The sequence below is a fragment of the Oncorhynchus clarkii genome, chromosome 2, assembly GCF_045791955.1.
Source record: "Oncorhynchus clarkii lewisi isolate Uvic-CL-2024 chromosome 2, UVic_Ocla_1.0, whole genome shotgun sequence".
Taxonomy (NCBI): domain Eukaryota; kingdom Metazoa; phylum Chordata; class Actinopteri; order Salmoniformes; family Salmonidae; genus Oncorhynchus; species Oncorhynchus clarkii.
The window spans coordinates 84,395,756-84,415,948 of NC_092148.1; the positions used below are offsets into that span (position 1 = coordinate 84,395,756).

General features: G+C 42.8%; 1 protein-coding gene across 2 annotated transcripts; it reads right to left on the reverse strand.

Annotated features, from left to right (window-relative positions):
- Window positions 1-210: 210 nt before the first annotated feature.
- Window positions 211-15,440, reverse strand: LOC139375146 (eukaryotic translation initiation factor 4, gamma 2b). Of its 2 annotated transcripts, XM_071116646.1 has the most exons (22): window positions 15,079-15,440; window positions 14,221-14,323; window positions 13,283-13,341; window positions 12,727-12,792; window positions 11,873-11,998; window positions 11,489-11,591; window positions 11,227-11,358; window positions 10,984-11,050; window positions 10,737-10,888; window positions 10,447-10,557; window positions 7,923-8,105; window positions 7,322-7,457; window positions 6,828-7,003; window positions 6,461-6,553; window positions 5,892-6,005; window positions 5,555-5,659; window positions 3,792-4,007; window positions 3,302-3,560; window positions 2,904-3,108; window positions 2,368-2,612; window positions 2,018-2,139; window positions 211-1,742 (listed from the first exon to the last, which is right to left on the reverse strand). In XM_071116646.1, the coding sequence occupies exons 3-22, from the start codon at window positions 13,321-13,323 to the stop codon at window positions 1,677-1,679; spliced, it is 2,718 nt and encodes a 905-aa protein (XP_070972747.1). In that variant the 5' UTR covers window positions 13,324-13,341; window positions 14,221-14,323; window positions 15,079-15,440; the 3' UTR covers window positions 211-1,676. The 2 variants fall into 2 exon arrangements, with proteins under 2 accessions (XP_070972747.1, XP_070972757.1); XM_071116656.1 differs by lacking the exon at window positions 13,283-13,341 and having other exon boundaries at window positions 15,079-15,364.
- Window positions 15,441-20,193: the final 4,753 nt, after the last annotated feature.

Consider the following 20,193-nt stretch of genomic DNA (forward strand, 5'->3'; position numbering starts at 1 on the left):
TCAAATCCCGAGCTGACATGGTACAAATCTGTCGTTTTGCCCCTGAACAGGCAGTTAACTCACTGTTCCTAGGCCGTCATTGAAAATAAGAATTTGTTCTTAACTGACTTGTCTAGTAAAATAAAGATAAAATAATCAGCACGGGAAAGTGAACACCATTTATAAAGACATTTGTAATAGTTTGAATTAAAAAGTGCAAAGGACAACAAGTTTCAGTGCTCAAGTATTGGACTTTATTGACAGTTATGCAATAGGTGCACAATAGTCATTCCTTGAATACAACATGATCAAAATCTATTGCTTTCTAAATACACATGGCTTGAGAGCACATTGGCTAATCTTGTTGGGCAAAGTTAAAATCGTATTTCTCATGATTTCATTAAGACTTGAGTTACTGGTCTGTTGAGCCTTTTTTCCTGATCTACAAGGGTACGACCGAAGCAAGAGTACTTCCTCTAGGTAAACCTTTATTCACCAATAAAGACAGGATAAAATGTATTTGGTTCCAAATTTCTGGTTTGAGAAACAAATCAAATATATGGTTCTACTTTCTTAAACTCAAAATGCTGGGGAGAATATATTCCTGAACCCCAACTTTGACAAATTGCAGGCAAAAGAGATAGGGAACAACATCGAGTTATCCAATTCAAGTTAAGTGTATTTTTCTTACGTTCTTAAACACTAGAGAACCGCATAAGGGGAGCTCCATTGGAAGTCCAATCCAAGGTTGTATTGTGGAAGTAGACCGCGATATTCATTTCGAAGACTTCTGCATTTGCTTGGGCTTTCTAGTATAAGTCTCTCTAAAAAAAGATCTTCTGTATCCCAGCACAAAACACAAAGCCCATCTAACTAAGAGGTAGAAACAGACAACTTTTGAAACGTTACGGCAGCACACCAATGATTAACTTACAGTTTATATGATTCCATGTTAACGGGGTCTTGCAGCAACTCAGGTATGACAGAAGGATGTGTGTGTCTTAAGTCTACAGCTTTGCTTGAGGAATAGGTTCCCCATATACACAAAATGTAACATGTTCCTCATCAGCGACAGGGCATTGAAGAGCACTTTGGTTAAAAAATAATAATGGGAGAATGTATTTCAGATAAGCGTAGGTTGACCAAGCACACAAAATCCATGGTTTTACTAAAGTTGACCCACTGTCTAGATTGGGCATCTTTTGGATGACCTTTAGGGGAAATACTTGAAGGCTAAAACAGGTGTCAAATACAAGCCTTTTCTTCAAAGGGGATTAGAAATAATACCACGAGGAAATGCAATACTGCTGTCACAATGAGTAAATATGGCAAAACTAACTACATTGTCACAGTAGGAGAAAACCTACAAAAGTACAGATGTCGTTTGAGTCAGTCCATAGGCTACATTCAACTCCTATTGCAGAAACAGGACCCAAAACAAATCAACCTTTAAAGGTGAAATGGAAGGTACTATAAAAACAGAAGCTTCAGTAGCCTCTCTAGACCACAGAGACAGACAGTTATCTACTATGCCCTGATAACATGCTTGGCTTTATATTGCAGGACATAAGCAGTCTCTGGCAGTGGTTATGTTCAGTAGTTTAATAATGGGGGGAGGTGATGGTGGTAACATATCTGTACTGAATGTTAAAGTATGTTTCTCTGCTCTATGGTGCCTGGCAGTTCTGGTTGGTTTCTCAGTCGGCCTCTTCTTCAGACTCCTCTTCCTCAGCTGTTTCCAACCAGGTTAGCCACTGGTTGACCTAACAGGGGAGAAGGGTTATACAGGGCCATGTTAAGTTAGTGTAGCAAAATGTTAAGCAAAGGATAACGAAAATCTGTTACTGGACAAGTTCAGGTAGTAGGCTACCTCCCCGTTTCACACCATTTCAACATGCTTTCCACCAACTGAGCGCAACCCTGTTGTGGTTGCTAGCATAAAGACTTGATTTACTCGCATAATTAAGGACTGGGTCCACATGGTTCAGTGTATTAGCTACCCATGGGTGAAATGTTGGATTTTTCCCAAAACAAGTACCTGGAATAAAGCTTTTCCTTTTCCAGGGAATTCTTGGGTAATATCTTCTTTCCATGCTAGGAAGGCTTCTTCTTCAATGATCTCCATGTCGTAGAAGTGGACATAGTAGCGCAGCAGCATGCCTGAAACACACAACATTATGACATCTCTACCACAGTATGCCGCGGCAGAGACAGTTGCACTGAGGTCAAGACAGTAGAATATCCTACTTCCATGTCCAAAAACGATTCAAATCTTGATCACTGACAACTGAAGGAAAACAAACAAGTGAATGGGTTTCCACCACATTGACACCAAATGATTCATTTCGAATGGACAGCCTGGTCAGTGACGTGGGCCAGTAAACCTACCTTTGGGGAAGTGGCTGGCGTTACAGTGCACTTGCAGGGCGTACAGGGCGGAGACCTGCAGCTGAGGCTGGTCATGTAGGAACTTTTGCATGACTGGTTTGAAGGACAGCAGCAGCTGCTTCTCCTGGTCAAGCTGTTCTTTGGAGGGCCCTGCCACCTGCTCTTCTCCACCACTGCCCTCCTCCTCTTCCTCCTCCTCCACCACCTCCACACAACACAGCTCCCCTGAGATGTACTGCAGGAAACTGAGGAGAGGGGAAGTAAGAACATGTTCAAATAGAAATTGATACCATTTGTGTCTTTTCCACATTCCATAGGTGTATGCGTGTCTTGCCCCCCCCCCCCCCCCCCCCAGGGTACATGAAAGTAAAAAAATAAAAATTGACTGCTTGAAAGGGAGATTCTACATTGTGACAAGTACAGTCCAGACTGTCATATTGGGCTCGAGCCTTGAATGAATACCTTTATTCAACCATAAGTAGTCTTAATACAGCCAAATTAAAAAGCATTCTCCATCCTGGAGGTTCAGTACCTACCTGGTCATGAGGATGTTGACAAAGCCCTTGTCAGTGTGGAGCTTGGGGGAAATGTTGTCTTTGATCCACTTGTAGATGGCCTGGGGAGAGGGGTCAGCCTTGATCTGCAGCAACAGGTCCTTCTCCAGCTTCAACAGGGGGAACAAGAAGCTCAGACCCTTACCCTCCAGGATCTCCAGCATGCGGTCCTTGTTCTGGTCTATCTCTGGAAAACCACAACGGACAGACAGGTCAGATCAGCCATAGCGTCACTGATATGGAAGATGAATGTGCTGCAGTCTCTAATGATCACAAGATGTCATCACATGACAAATTAAACATCACAGTGAAATGAAAAACATTTCAGTCAATGAAGCGCCTTTACAGGGAGTATGTGGGAAGGAGGGTCGTCTACCTACCGGGTAGCATCTTCTGCATGTTGACCTTGCTCTGTTGAAAGAGGTCAGTGAGCCACTCCTTGTCCTTGAGTCTGGCAGTCTGCTGCAGGCAGAGCAGGAAGAGGGGGAAGTGGGTTCCATTCTCCAGTGGTTGGGCCAGCTCCGCCACGCTCACGAGCTCAGATATAATGGCCCGTGCTGCAAACTGGGCCAGGTACGACTTGACCAGGGGAACGTCCACCTCGATCTTAGGACACTGGTCCAGCACGTTGAGGAAAGCCTAAGTAGTGATGGAGGGCGAGAGACTAATAAAGTTAGGCCAAAGATATTGGTGAGAGAAAAACAAAGCTTTATCAAGCGCATGATATTAATTTGACCCACGTAAGCAAAACTAAATCCTAGTGATCACTGATCCTATTCCAAAATGAACATGGACAGACAGAATCAGACAATCATGTCCTAGTGAATGTGCTGTAGCATTAGCTGTAATCCGCTAACTGAAGACGCGTACCTGCATGAAGTTCTCCCCGGTGATGAGGCCCTCGGTACGTAGTGTGTGGATGAGGGTGCTGGCGTGCTCCTTGTCGTCGTCAGACCGGTCCAGCGACACCACGATGACCTTACCCAGCATCTCTGCCAGAAAGTGCTTGGGAGCCTTCATGTCTCTGATGCCGTTAACAGCTTCATCAATGTGCTTACCGTTCAGGTACTCTGTCACAACTGTCTCCTAAAGGGGAGGATTGAAAGTGAACTTCGTTAGTGTTGCATCAGTGCCAATGGTAGGTCACAATAAAGCCTCACGATACCAATGATATCTACATTTTAGAAAACAGTACCGTTGCATAAGGTTTCATTCTAAACTCTGCAAAAAAAGAAACGGCCCTTTTTCAGGACCCTGTCTTTCAAATATAATTTGTAAAAATCCAAAATAACTTCATAGATCTTCATTGTAAACAGTTTAAACAGTTTCCCATGCTTGTTCAATGATCCATAAACTATTAATGAACATGCACCTGCACATTTATGAAAACTTAGGACACTAAAGAGACCTTTCTACTGACTGAAAAACACTAAAAGAAAGATGCCCAGGGTCCCTGCGTGAACGTGCCTTAGACATGCTGCAAAAAAGCATGAGGATTGCAGATGTGGCCAGGGCAATAAATTGCTATGTACATACTGTGAAACGCTTAAGACAGCACTACAGGGAGACAGGACAGACAGCTGATCATCCTCGCAGTGGCAGACCATGTGTAACACAATGCACAGGATCGGTACAGCCGAACATCACACCTGCTGGACAGGTATAGGATGGCAACAAAAACTGCCCGAGTTACACCAGGAACGCACAATCCCTCCATCAGTGCTCAGACTGTCCGCAATAGGCTGGACTGAGGGCCTGTAGGCATGTTGTAAGGCAGGTCCTCACCAGACATCACCGGCAACAACATTGCCTATGGGCACAAACCCACCGTCGCTGGACCAGACAGGACTGGCAAAAAGTGCTCTTCAATTATGAGTCGCGGTTTTGTCTCACCGGGGGTGATGGCCAGATTTGCGTTTATCGTCGAAGGAATGAGCGTTACACCAAGGCCTGTACTCTGGAGCGGGATCGATTTGGAGGTGGAGGGTCCGTCATTGTGTCACAACATCATCGGACTGAGCTTGTTGTCATTTCAGGCAATCGCAAAGACATCCTCCTCCCTCATGTGGTACCCTTCCTGCAGGCTCATCCTGATATGACCCTCCAGCATTACAATGCCACCAGCCATACTACTCGTTCTGTGCGTGATTTCCTGCAAGACGGGAATGTCAGTGTTCTGCTATGGCCAGCGAAAAGCCTGGATCTCAATCCCATTGAGCACGTCTGGGACCTGTTGGATCGGAGGGTGAGGGCTAGGGCCATTCCCCCCTGAAATGTCCGGGAACTTGCAGGTGCCTTGGTGGAAGAGTGGGGTAACATCTCACAGCAAGAACTGGCAAATCTGGTGCAGTTCATGAGGAGGAGATGCACTGCAGTACTTAATGCAGCTGATGGCCACACCAGATACTGACTGTTACTTTTGACCCCCCCCCCCCCCCCCCTTTGTTCAGGGACACATTACTCCATCTGTTAGTCACATGTCTGTGAAACTTGTTCAGTTTATGTCTTAGTTGTTGAATCTTATGTTCATACAAATATTTCCAAGTTTGCTGAAAATAAATGCAGTTGACAGTGAGAGAACGTTTCTTTTTTTTGCTGAGTTTGTTAGTCACAGGTACAAAATGGTTGCCTACTGTTATTTTTAGCAGCTCTTCCCTAGCCGGCGGTGGTTTCTTGCTGCTCTTCTGAGGTTTCTCCTGAATGGGAAGAGGGTTGCTTTTGAGGCCGAGCTGTGGAGACTGGGAGAGAAGAGGGAAGCCCAGGTCAACTACATTGGACCATCCAACAGGACAAGCACCCAAAACCCCAGTTGGAATCAGTAGGGGGTCAATTCCTTTTCAATTCAAGAAAATTATATTCAATGTTCAAATGAGGAATTTCAGTTTTCTTCCGGATTTGAAATTAAATTACCCCAACAGTTAGAAATGCTGGGGTGTTAAAGTTGAGGGCTTTTGCTGTGCTCGGTCTCACCTGTCCCATTGGAGGGGTGTTGGTGCTGGGGGGGATCATAGTGGGCATCTGGGGCTGCAATTTGGGAACCTGGTTCTTGTTGAGGAGGAAAGACTGAGCCGGTCTCAGGCTGATCTACAACATAGAAGGTCGATGTGAGGGGAAACAGTAGCAGAATGGTTATAACGTATGGCATCTTGGAAAGGACAATATTCTGAGATGAGCATAACACCATGCCCTCGTGTCTCACAGTCAATGGACCAGAAGAAGCGATGTAGCGTAGGAGAGCAGGGAGTAGGAGACAAGAGACAGTTTAATTCAGTCGTTTTATAATCTGCTTGCTTTGAGTAGACCAAAAACCACAGAACTAATGTCTTCCCTCACAGTAAGATGTTTAGGGCTGATTTCATGGACTAAATGTAATCTTAGACCACACACTCCCAATGGAAATTCTACATTAAATGCTTTTTAATCCATGACTAGGCTTATTCTCAGTCAGGCAAACCAGCAGTGTTCAACTTGTGTTCTATAGTCAGAGGGGTTTTTCCTCTGACTAGGAATGTCGCCAGACTGGTGGTAGATTCCTGTACCTCATCTAAGTTGAGTTGTCCCTTCTTGCTGAAGCGTGGAGGCATGTCCTTGTTGGACTGGACCTGCTGGTTCTGGAAATGCTGATTCTGCACCTGGAAAACAGACCAAACAAAGAGTATCAATAGGTGGCACTAGCAAGAAGTGTAACAGGTTTCCTTTCCACAAGCAGGAAGGAGAGACAGCTCATCTCGGTTGTGTATACATGCCCTGAAAACAATGTTTTATTTATGCTGAAAGTTGACTAAACCATCAATCTGGCCAACTCGCTCCTGTTCTTAAAAACATTAAAACTGCACTAAATCAAAGTAGCTGATCAGATCCAATGATTTACTGCTAGTTTGATAATCATCAAGGCTGTAAGATTACCTGGTTGGACTTGATGAAGGGCTTGTTGGAACCCATTTCGAACTGAGACTGTGGTTGGGGGGCGGTGTTGTGGCTGTTGTGTCCGTTGCCGTTGTAGAGCGGATTGGAGCGATGACGTCCCATAGTGGGAGAGAACCGGTCCTGAATGACCCCCGGGCCCGTCCCGATCCCACCGCCTGAGAGTGTAGGAAGTGACAAAACTACATTTTGCTGTCACAGTTTTAAAGTGCTGATCAGGATAAACGATCCCCGCAAACACTGTCAGACAACTAGTGTTTAATGGAGGAGACCAAGGGCGTGTTCAGCAGGAGAACACTCCGTTTGGAATGGGTTATCTACAACAGGGGGTTGTCAAACTTTTTGGGCTCGGGGACCCATTTTGTGATAGAATATTAATCAGGGACACACTCAATCAGAACACAACTCCAGTGAGAATAACATACAACTTTTACTACGACATCAGGACTGCATGAAACATTAAAGCCCACACCTACCTGGCATTTGCCCAAACATGTCAGCCAATCCCCCGAGAGTCTCCATTTTCATTCGGTTGGGCATGAAGGGGCCTTCCAAGAAGAAGTCCATCTTCATCCCCTGAGCCATGGTCGCTGGAATGAAAACACCCAAATCCTGTGGAGGGAGAATAGACACATACCAATGAGCTGGGCTCAAAAAGGCCCCAAACACATCTTATTTGTTGGTTCTTGATGCTGTAGTAATATAGCCATGGGCATTCTCTGCCACTTACCACTCTTAGTAGATGCTTGCTCAGTGCATCTAATGGAAGCATGCGATCATTCAGAAGACAGATTTTCTCTGGTGTATAATACATTGCAAGTTTCTTTTAAAAGAGAGACCCGGTGGGGTTGCCAGGAAGCATCAGTTATAAACAAGCCTAGGGCTGCTGTAGCAACTGTAGTTTGGCCTGAGAGACCACAGGTAGGGCATCAGTTTCAAAGACATTGCACCAACCAAATGCTACTTTGCCTTAAGATGTTTGTATACACAAAATTCCTCAATTTGTGTCCCCCCTCACCTGAGATGGAACAACAAGACTCACAGTCCATAGTGTGGACAAAACTGGAACTGACTCACTTTCACTGCCTCCTGGCGGATCTGGTTGATGGTCTTTGGTCCATTGTCGATGAATGCTTTGCGGGGGACCCAGTTGTTGTCCCGCAGCTCCACCGTGTCCTGCAGCAGGAAGCGGATCCTGGCAGGCAACTCCTTGTTGTTCATTAAGGATAGCATACGGCCAAAGTACTGGTCCATTAAAGACTGGGAAGATGGACAGTGGTGTTAGGAGACGGGCACATACACACTCACAAATCGCATTGGGCCAAAGTACTGATTGATTTAAGACTGGGGGAACAGCGGTGTCATGACAGAGAGAAGTTGAAGTGGGAAGTTTACATGCACTTCGGTTGGGAGTCATTAAAACTCGCTTTTCAACTACTCCAAATTTCTTGCTAACAAACTATAGTTTTGGCAAACCGGTTAGGACATCTACATTGTGCATGACATGTAATTTTTCCAACAATTGTTTACAGACAGATTATTTTACTTCTAACTTCCTGTATCAGAATTCCATTGGGTCAGAAGTTTACATACACTAAGTTGACTGTGCCTTTAAACAGCTTGGAAAATTTCAGAAAATGATGTCATGGCTTTAGAAAATTCTGATAGGTTAATTGACATAATTTGAGGTGTACCTGTGGATGTATTTCAAGGCCTACCATCAAACCCAGTGCCTCTTTCCTTGACATCATTGGAAAATCAAAAGAAATCAGCCAAGATCTCAGAAAAAAAACGATTGTAGACTCCCACAAGTCGGGTTCATTCTTGGGAGCAATTTCTAAACGCCTGAAGATACCACGTTCATCTGTACAAACAATAGTACACAAGTATAAACACCATGGGACCACGCAGCTGTCATACCGCTCAGGAAGAAGACACGTTAGGTCTCCTAGAGATGAATGTACTTTGGTGCGAAAAGTGCAAATCAATCTCAGAACAGCAGGAAAGGACCTTGTGAAGATGCTGAAGGAAACAGGTCCAAACGTCTATCTACAGTAAAACGAGTCCTATATCGAAATAACCTGAAAGGCCGCTCAGCAAGGAAGAAGCCACTGCTCCAAAACCGCAATAAAAAGCCAGACTACGGTTTGCAACTGCACATGGGGACAAAGACAGTACATTTTGGAGAAATGTCCTCTGGTCTGATGAAACAAAAACAGAACTGTTTGGCCATAATGACCATCGTTATGTTTGGAGGAAAAAGGGGGAGGATTGCAAAACGATAGAACACCATCCCAACCGTGAAGCACAGGGGTGGCAGAATCATATTGTGGGGGTGCTTTGCTGCACTTCCTAAAATAGATGGCATCATGAGGCAGGAAAATTATGTGGATATATTGAAGCAACATCTCAAGACATCAGTCAGGAAGTTAAAGCTTGGTCAAAAATGGATCTTCCAAATGAACAATGACCCCAAGCATACTTCCAAAGTTGTGGCAAAATGGCTTAACTTCTCTAGGGTATGGGGCAGCATTTGGATGAAAAGCGTGCCCAAAAACTGCCTTCTACTCAGGCCCAGAAGATAGGATATGCATATAACTGGTAGATTTGGATATAAAACACTAAAGTTTCCAAAACTGTTAAATTAGTGTTTGAGTATAATAGAACTGATTTGGCAGACGAAAACTTGAGAAATCCATTCAGGAAGTAGTATTTTATTTATTTATTTTTCCTATTCAATGCCATTACAGTATCCATTGACATAGGACTAAAATTGCAGGTCCTATGCCTTCCACTAGATGTCAGTCTTTAGAAATTGTTTCAGGCTTGTATTCTGAAAAATGAGGGAATAAGTGCAGTCTGAATGAGTGGACACTGCCGTGTCACAGAGCTTTTTCATGCACGCGACCGAGAGAGTGCCTTTCTTGCTTACCTTTTATATTGACAACGTTATTGTCCGGTTTAAATATTATCGATTATTTCGGATAAAAACAACCTGAGGATTGATTATGAACATCGTTTGAAATGTTCTACGAACTTTACGGATACTATTTGGATTTTTTGTCTGCATGTTGTGACTGCGTTTGAGCCTGTGGATTACTGAACAAAACGGAGGTCTTTGGATATAAAGAGACTTTATCGAACAAAAGGAACATTTATTGAATAAATTAATGTCTTCTGAGTGCAACCATATGAAGATCAAAGGTAAGTGATTCATTTTATCTCTATTTCTGACTTGTGTAACTCTTCTACTTGGCTGGTTACTGTTTGTAATGATTTATCTGCTGGGTGCTGTTCTCAAATAATCGTATGGTATGCTTTCGCCGTAAAGCATTTTTTAAATCTGACACGTGGTTGGATTCACAAGAAGTTCATCTTTAAACCCATGTAAAATAGTTGTATATTTTCTGAATTATTATAATGAGTATTTCTGCATTTGAATTTGGCGCTCTGCAATCTCACTGGACGTGAGTTTAAATGCATTTGGCTAAGGTGTATGTAAACTTCCGACTTCAACTGTACATGAGACATACTGCTTGGCTGTGTGCCAAGTGGAGCAGCAGGGACCACAGCCAGACTGATAGGGGAAAAGAGAACGTACCTTAGCTTTGTCATGGTCGAGTCTAGGGCCCACTGTTCTCATTATCTGACAGAGGCACTCCACATCCTCCCCCATATCCTTGAGCTGGACTCTCTTCTTCTTTTCCAAAAGCTGGGGAGAGGAAGATGACGGCGTTATACAAGTGGCAAATTAGGGACCCGTGCCAGTAGAACATGTAACTAAGATTGTCAAGCATAGCAGAAATCAAATGTATTCAGGGACAAAGTTGTAATCGGAAGTTGTCAATCAATGATTAAAAAAAAAATCCAAAAGAACTAGACTGAACGTACTGTTTTGATGCACTTATGAAGGATAGATTCATGGATGAGGTCGAGTTTGCCAAGTTCCGAGATGAATTTAATGTTTCCAAGCATCTTGATCTTGGCAATGGCACGCTGCTCCTCCTCCTCAGAAGTAAGAGGGTTGTCATGTTTGTCATAGACTACGGGAAGAACAACAGAGTTAGTGTACAATGGTGAGTCAATGGGTGGTCAGACTTTTTCCAAAGGAGCCGTGTAGGGGAGATCTAGTACTCACTTTCAACATTTCTGCTGCGATTTTCAAATTCATCTTGAAGCTTGGAAATTAGAAGTCTTCTGAAGGTCTGCAAAAATCAGGAAAACATTTGAGATTGAACACCAGGACCAGTGACATTCTATACAGCCACTTGGACATTAAGAAAATAAATATTGCATTTTCTAGACGCTAATGTACAGCAGTTTTAAGTTGATTAGAAGACAGAACCATGCAGAATAAAAGCTATCCAAATTTGATGCTTACAGTGCTCTGCTTTTGGGATGTTTGGATTTCGGATGAAGGGCCATCAAAGTTTGGTGCGTCCTCTGCCAAACGCAGACATAGCTGAGCATAGAGCGAGCTATATTTGGGCTCTTCTAGGGCTTTGTCTACAATCTGGACAGGAGGGAGGAGAGAAAAAGGCCATTTAAAAAAACAAGTATGAGTCATGCATGGAGGATGCCAAGGAATTATGGAATACATTTGCAAAGAGCAGACAGTTAAGGGGAAACAGAGCCTTACTTACCAGCAAGATGATTGCTTTAAGGACGAGTTTTGTATCTACGCCCACGTTGAGTAGCTCAAGGCATAGCTTGTCAAACTTCTCAGGCGTGAGCTTGTTGAGTATGCTACAGAGGAGAAGAGCAGGGAAAGGAAAGAACAGGAAAATGTCAAGTCAGGGGTACATTCCTAATCAAGAGGGGTTGAGAAAGCAACAAGCTTTGCTTGTTAGCCAAATAAAAGAGTTGCAGTTCTCTGCTGTAGTAAACATCACCTGATAGAGAAGCATGTGCTCATGCAGGCACCAAGCATGATAAAACCAAATCACACAACTGAGAACATCTTGTCAGTGAGGCGATTACACTTAAACCAATTGGTGGCCAAATTGCATTTCTTGACACTGACTTACCCCCTCACTTTCCTGAAGATTGCATCGTGTCGCTCTTTTTCATTGCTGGAGTTGGCATCTCGTCTAGTGCTTCGTGAAGGAACCCATTTCGGAGCGCTGTGCCCTGGGGGTTTCCCCAGGAACTCGCTGGAGTAAGAGAAAGGAGACTGTTGAGCTACGGCTCCAAGTGATCACACTGGCCACCAGTACATAAAGGTGACAGAAAACACAGAGGATGACATTTATCATTAAAGAGCATCATCAACTCCACTCAAACACATAGGCCCCTAGTTGACATACAAAAAGTTTATAGGACTCCCGAGTGGTGCAGCAGTCTACGGCACTGCATCTCAATACTAGAGGCGTCACTACAGACACCCTGGTTCAAATCCAGGCTGTATCACAACCGGCCATGATTGAGAGTCCCACAATTGACACATCGTTGTCCGGGTTTGGCTGGTGTAGGCCGTCATTGCAAATAAGAATTTGTTCTTAACTGACTTGCCTAGTTAAATAAAAGGTGTTTAATTATTTTTTTTATGTTTTAAAGGCCTTATAGCTAACCACTAGGCTACCTTAGTGGTTAGAGCGTTGGACTAGTAACCGATAGGTTGCAAGATCAAATCCCTGAGCTGACAAGGTAAAAATCTGTCGGTCTGCCCCTGAACAAGGCACTGTTCCTAGGCCGTCATTGAAAATAAGAATTTGTTCTTAACCGACTTGCCTAGTTAAATAAAGTTAAAATATTTTAAATTTAAAACAAAATAATAATAATTTTTAGGATTTAAATGGGGAAAATGACCCCTGTGCAGAGTTTATTATTTGAGGACCCTTAGGGAGAGTTTCTGGGGATCATGCCTGTGTGGTAGGCCTACCTGTTGCCGACAGTCTTGGGATTGTGCTGAGGTGCACCCCTAACACCTCCTCCTCCCGAAGAAGCACTGTTAGGATAAAAAGAGAACGTTATTCATTATGCAAGACCATCGCACATGAATTGTCAATGTTTTACTAATTGAAAATGTTGCTAGCAGCTTCACACACCCCTCTATATTCCAATAATGTCCTGTAAGTGGAAGCTAAAAAGTGCTTGTGATTTAAGTACCATACAGTTGGTTCCCCAAGATATGTCAATACATTGCTACCCAGAGCCTTATATATATATATTAATTAAAAAAACAAACATATACACACACACATACACACGGCTCCGTTGTCATCTATTCATCTAGGACTTTAGCCTACTTCAAGCTTAAGTTACCACTGTTACTGTCAAGGAGAATCTGGAAACACATTGGCCTATGTCAGCCATAAAGATATGACAAATCACAATGGATTGACATAGGACCGTGTTATCATCACCATAGTAATATCACCACTGTGGATCGGAACACTTATTTACATTCAACATTTTGAGCATAAAGAGTAACCCACTTTTCCTTGATTTTGCTTTGTTGAAGCCATTCTTGTTGCATAATATCCACGGTCTTAATCTTCATGGAAAGCAAGTACATTAATTATCACATTAGGCAAATCACATTATTGGGATAACATAGCCTACCCCTGGATGGGTAAGCCAGTGAGGCCAAATAAACAAGTCATAACGATTCATTGCAATATTGACTGTGAAACAATGGTGGAAATAGGGAGAAATTCAGTCTTGCCATCCCTGGTTCCAGCGTAACCAAAAAGGGGTGTGGTGCAGATTTCAATATCAGTACATCCGAAATGGTAGTGGCGTTTTAGTGACCCTGAAATCTTTATGAATAAACATTGGTAATTACAATTAGCAACATAGAGGACACAAAACATTTGTCACTGTCAATTGTTTGGGAGCAGGAGCTGGCTGGTACGACATTGTGCACATTCAGAGTAGGAAGAATAATCTTATCAGTCAGTGCTATACTATTTTATGTTATACAGTGTCAGTTTGACACATTTTTGAGTCATAGCTTTGAATGTGGTTTGACAGCATCCTGACCCTAAAGCCCTTGGACGACATCAATGTCAAGTGACATGTTTGGAAGATCTCTGTGGGGCAGAGACTATACTGTTGGATTGCTGTACTATTGTGTAGTAGTTAAGAGCCAGGGACCATTGAAAAACATATGCTAAACATGTGTTCCTGACCAATAGAATTTGATTTGAGAGCAGCGGCTTACTGATCCATTGGGGTGGGTAGTTTCTGATCATCAACGGGCAGTACTCAACGTACTAGCCATGTACTTCCATACAGCTAAAGGGTGGGTTATGAGGAACAAATGCCACAGCACAGAGAGCAGATGCTGCTGATTAAACCCTATTGTGTGAGTAGCTATTTGGAAGTGTCCATTCATTTTCTAAAAGGGATTCCTACCAAGGGAAGAACATACCTGAAACGAGAAGCACCCCCTTCTGCAATCACACTCTCCACTTTGGCGGCTTGACAACGATGAATCTTTAAAATAATAATAGGGAGGGGTGGAGAAAACGGTGCTGTAGGAGAGAAAGATATGCATCATACACTAACGTTAACATCATGAGTTGCATACTCTACCAACAAATACAAGGGTTGTTCACTAATTAGCCAGCCGGTAAAGATGTCTTCGACGGCAGTCTTTGTCAAGCGCAACAAAGCAAAGGCTAGCTGGCTAATTAGCTAACGTTAGCTACGCCAGCACTCCCTGTCAAGGCAAGTTTCTCCAGTTGACGTTAAAACCTGCTACTTTTAGCAATTTGTTCAAGACACACACGTTTGTTCATTGTGGAATAGTGAATGTGTACATCATCTTAGTAAAGTGAGATCAGAAATGTGTGATATTAGATAACGCTAGATTGCGCTAGCACTAATCATAGAAAAAAAAAGTATGACTAGAACTGTCTTGGAACATTGAATGGGGACGACGGTTCTATTTATTCTTATTTCTATGGCTCTACCGTTACCTAACTAGCATGCTAGCCCCTTGGCTTGAACGTAACGAGCTAGTTAGCTAGCTAAAAGGAAGTATAATGTTCTGTATATTGTGTTGAACTGTTGATCGTGTGTCAGACAGTGTATAACAAAGATGTTTGTAATGTTTCAATATGTGTCTATAATTAGCCGGTAACCGCATGGCAGCATTAAAACATGACCATGTTATTCCATCACGACGCCATTTTATGCAGTAATCAGCTGGCGAGGCTATCTAGCTAGCATAGGGTAGCCATTTTAGAAAAACTGGTGCAAATGTGTAAGGAAATTTGAATCTTACCTTTACTAAAAGAACTTCAGTGTTGTATTTTTGGTGGGCACAAAAGAAGAAATGTAAAATAAAAATATAAAAAAAGGTTATTTGAAAGCGTGAGAGAGCCAATGATATCAGGTACGACAGAGTAGCTATCTGAACGTACACTTTTCCTTCGAGCTAGAGAAGACTAAAAGGTAGTCTATCTACGACGTCATTCTTGAACTCGATCTGTAGCGGCCGAAATGTCACAATATGCATTGTTCACGCAATTCGTTGCTATGTTTCTTTTAGCGAATCACAACTAAGACATATTTGAAGGCAGTGCCTACATTTACAATTACCCAATGAGAGTGGCTTTCAGCTAAGGGTAACCGCCCCTTGTAGTTGATTGACGTAAATTTCACTCAGCCGCAGTGCAGGGAAAGAGATTTGACGTTTATGAAATATACAAGAAACAGCAGCCGTCCAAACCTTCCTAGGGGCAAGGATGAGTAAAATGCACACTGCAATTTTTTTGTGCATGCTGAAGGTGGATAGGATACTCGTGAACGCACACTTCGAGTAGCAGAAGTGTTCATTTAGTTCAGCCTAAAACTAGAAATGAGCCTGATTTATAGAATAAGAAGTTGTCTGTATCCCTGTCACCATCACTAGTGGGGGGTGGGGCAGAGATAGGTCAACTAGTCTATTTCTGGCTCGGCTCCAAATGACAAATTCAACTGTTACTGTGCTATATTATCAAAATGCATTGAAACCAATGTCTGATAGGCCCACATCTCTTCAGTGGAGCAGAAGAATATCATGGTGCTACCTAGTCAAATCAAATCAAATTTATTTATATAGCCCTTCGTACATCAGCTGATATCTCAAAGTGCTGTACAGAAACCCAGCCTAAAACCCCAAACAGCAAGCAATGCAGGTGTAGAAGCACGGTGGCTAGGAAAAACTCCCTAGAAAGTCCAAAACCTAGGAAGAAACCTAGAGAGGAACCAGGCTATGTGGGGTGGCCAGTCCTCTTCTGGCTGTGCCGGGTGGAGATTATAACAGAACATGGCCAAGATGTTCAAATGTTCATAAATGACCAGCATGGTCAAATAATAATAAGGCAGAACAGTTGAAACTGGAGCAGCAGCACGGCCAGGTGGACTGGGGACAGCAAGGAGTCATCATGTCAGGTAGTCCTGAGGCAGGGTCCTAGGGCTCAGGTCCTCAGAGAGAGAGAAAGAAAGAGAGAAAGAGAGAATTAGAGAGAGCATACTTAAATTCACACAGGACACCGGATAGGACAGGAGAAGTACTCCAGATATAACAAACTGACCCTAGCCCCCCGACACATAAACTACTGCAGCATAAATACTGGAGGCTGAGACAGGAGGGGTCAGGAGACACTGTGGCCCCATCCGATGACACCCCCGGACAGGGCCAAACAGGAAGGATATAACCCCACCCACTTTGCCAAAGCACAGCCCCCACACCACTAGAGTTATATCTTCAACCACCAACTTACCATCCTGAGACAAGGCCGAGTATAGCCCACAAAGATCTCCGCCACGGCACAACCCAAGGGGGGGCGCCAACCCAGACAGGAAGATCACATCAGTGACTCAACCCACTCAAGTGACGCACCCCTCCTAGGGACGGTATGAAATAGCCCTAGTAAGCCAGTGACTCAGCCCCTGTAATAGGGTTAGAGGCAGAGAATCCCAGTGGAAAGAGGGGAACGGGCCAGGCAGAGACAGCAAGGGCGGTTCGTTGCTCCAGAGCCTTTCCGTTCACCTTCACACTCCTGGGCCAGACTACACTCAATCATATGACCCACTGGAGAGATGAGTCTTCAGTAAAGACTTAAAGGTTGAGACCGAGTTTGCGTCTCTCACATGGGTAGGCAGACCATTCCATAAAAATTGAGCTCTATAGGAGAAAGCCCTCCCTCCAGCTGTTTGCTTAGAAATTCTAGGGACAATTAGGAGGCCTGCGTCTTGTACGTGTAGGTATGTACGGCAGGACCAAATCAGAGAGATAGGTAGGAGCAAGCCCATGTAATACTTTGTAGGTTAGCAGTAAAACTTTGAAATCAGCCCTTGCCTTGACAGGAAGCCAGTGTAGGCTTGCACTGGAATAATATGATCAAATATTTTGGTTCTAGTCAGGATTCTAGCAGCCGTATTTAGCACTAACTGACACTATATTTAGTGCTTTATCCGGGTAGCCGGAAAGTAGAGCATTGCAGTAGTCTAACCTAGAAGTGACAAAAGCATGGATTAATTTTTCTGCATCATTTTTGGACAGAACGTTTCTGATTTTTGCAATGTTACGTAGATGGAAAAAAGCTGTCCTTGAAACAGTCTTGATATGTTCTTCAAAAGAGAGATCAGGGTCCAGAGTAACGCCGAGGTCCTTCACAGTTTTATTTGAGACGACTGTACAACCATTAAGATTAATTGTCAGATTCAACAGAAGATCTCTTTGTTTCTTGGGACCTAGAACAAGCATCTCTGTTTTGTCCGAGTTTAAAAGTAGAAAGCTTGCAGCCATCCACTTCCATATGTCTGAAACACATGCATCTAGCGAGGGCAATTTTGGGGCTTCACCATGTTTCATTGAAATGTACAGCTGTGTGTCATCCGCATAGCAGTGAAAGTTAACATTATGTTTTCGAATGACATCCCCAAGAGGTAAAATGTATAGTGAAAACAATAGTGGTCCTAAAACGGAACCTTGAGGAACACCAACATTTACAGTTGATTTGTCAGAGGAAAAACCATTCACAGAGACAAACTGATATCTTTCCGACAGATAAGATCTAAACCAGGCCAGAACTTGTCCGTGTAGACCAATTTGGGTTTCCAATCTCTCCAAAAGAATGTGGTGATCGATGGTATCAAAAGCAGCACTAAGGTCTAGGAGCACAAGGACAGATGCAGAGCCTCGGTCTGATGCCATTAAAAGGTCATTTACCACCTTTACAAGTGCAGTCTCAGTGCTATGATGGGGTCTCAAACCAGACTGAAGCATTTCGTATACATTGTTTGTCTTCAGGAAGGCAGTGAGTTGCTGCGCAACAGCCTTTTCTAAAATCTTTGAGAGGAATGGAAGATTCGATATAGGCCGATAGTTTTTTATATTTTCTTGGTCAAGAGAGGCTTTATTACTGCCACTTTTAGTGAGTTTGGTACACATCCGGTGGATAGAGAGCCGTTTATTATGTTCAACATAGGAGGGCCAAGCACAGGAAGCAGCTCTTTCAGTAGTTTAGTTGAACCCTAGGTAGCTGTGTTCTAGGATTGAACACTTGAGCAGGGCTCTCCAACCCTGTTCCTGAAGAGTTATAATCCTGTAGGTTTTTGCTCCAACCCTAATCTAGAATCTAGGACACTTGATTCTAATAATTAGCTGGTTAATAAACTGAATCAGGTTAGTTAGAACTAGTTGGAGTGAAAACCTACAGGAGGATTGGAGAGCGCTGCACTAGAGTAAATTAGCCTACAAGACAACCATGAGCACAAAGTTCATAAAAAACTATCATGTGTAGCAGGTGAAATCCATGCTTTTAGTTATTAATAATAATTCAGGTTTGGCATTTGGATTTATGCGTTTGACTAGGGTATGATAGAAGCTGTTGCTTTGGTAACATGGGATATGTTGGAATTGGAAAAGCGGTAGAGTAAGCAGAATGTTTGAGGATGGGTCTTGGCAGTAGGCCTACAACAGCAGTGGTTTTAGCCAATATCTCAGGTTGCATAAATGCATGAAATTAATTCAGAGTATATGCAAATGTCAGCAGAGAGCATAGGTGTAGTAGAGTGAGTGGATCAGGAAATAGCAGGGGGCACCACTCAAAATGTACATCAGCTCTTCATCAGTGGTGGAAAAAGTACCCAAATGTCATATTTGAGTAAAAGTAAAGGTACCTTAATAGAAAATGACTCAAGTGAAAGTCACCCAGTAAAATACTACTTGACTAAAAGTCTAAAATTATTATGTTTAAAATATACTTAAATATCAAAAGTAAATGTAATTGCAAAAATAAAAGTATCAAAAGTAAAAGTATAAATCATTTCAAATTCCTTACATTGAGCAAACCAGATGGCCTTATTTTTACGGATAGCCAGGGGCAAACTCCAACACTCAGACATAATTCACAAACTAAGATCAGAGGCAGTAGGGATGACCAGGGATGTTCTCTTGATAAGTGTGTGAATCGGATCATTTTCTGTACTGCTAAGCATTCAAAAGTACTTTTGTGTGTCAGGGAAAATGTATGGGGTAAAAAATACATTATTATCTTTAGGAATGTACAAATACCCCCCAAAAAACTAATTAAGTAGTATATTTACTTTACACCACTGCTCCTCACCTGAGGGATGAAATGAGTTCACAAACTCTTACACGGAGTTGCTCTCTCTCTGTATGTGTATGTGTATGTATATCATCTGAGGGATGAAATGAGTTCACAAACTCTTACATGGAGTTGCTCTCTCTCTGTATGTGTATGTGTATGTATATCATCTGAGGGATGAAATGAGTTCACAAACTCTTACACGGAGTTGCTCTCTCTCTGTATGTGTATGTATATCATCTGAGGGATGAAATGAGTTCACAAACTCTTACATGGAGTTGCTCTCTCTCTGTATGTGTATGTGTATGTATATCATCTGAGGGATGAAATGAGTTCACAAACTCTTACATGGAGTTGCTCTCTCTCTGTATGTGTATGTATATCATCTGAGGGATGAAATAAGTTCACAAACTCTTACACGGAGTTGCTCTCTCTCTGTACGTGTATGTGTATGTATATCATCTGAGGGATGAAATGAGTTCACAAACTCTTACATGGAGTTGCTCTCTCTCTGTATGTGAATGTGTATGTATATCATCTGAGGGATGAAATGAGTTCACAAACTCTTACATGGAGTTGCTCTCTCTCTGTATGTGTATGTATATCATGCGTGCATACCCATAGCCATGGAAAGTAGTTTTGCTGTGGGGGTATAATGTGGCGATGCAGATTATTATTATTATTTATTTTTTTACATCCGTCTATTAATACAAGACTAGTAAAGCCCCAGTGTACTACTTTTGTGAAAACAAAAACACTCCCCTACTTGCTGCGGCTTTTTACATTTGTCTATTAAAACA

Excerpts from the sequence above, each read along its gene's own strand:
- LOC139375146 (XM_071116646.1), bottom strand. The coding sequence starts at position 13,323 with ATGCAACAAGAATGGCTTCAACAAAGCAAAATCAAGGAAAA. Across the intron at positions 11,999-12,726 it reads CCCAAGACTGTCGGCAACAG|CGAGTTCCTGGGGAAACCCC; the intron begins GTAGGCCTACCA and ends CTCTTACTCCAG. Across the intron at positions 8,106-10,446 it reads TCGACCATGACAAAGCTAAG|TCTTTAATGGACCAGTACTT; the intron begins GTACGTTCTCTT and ends CCATCTTCCCAG.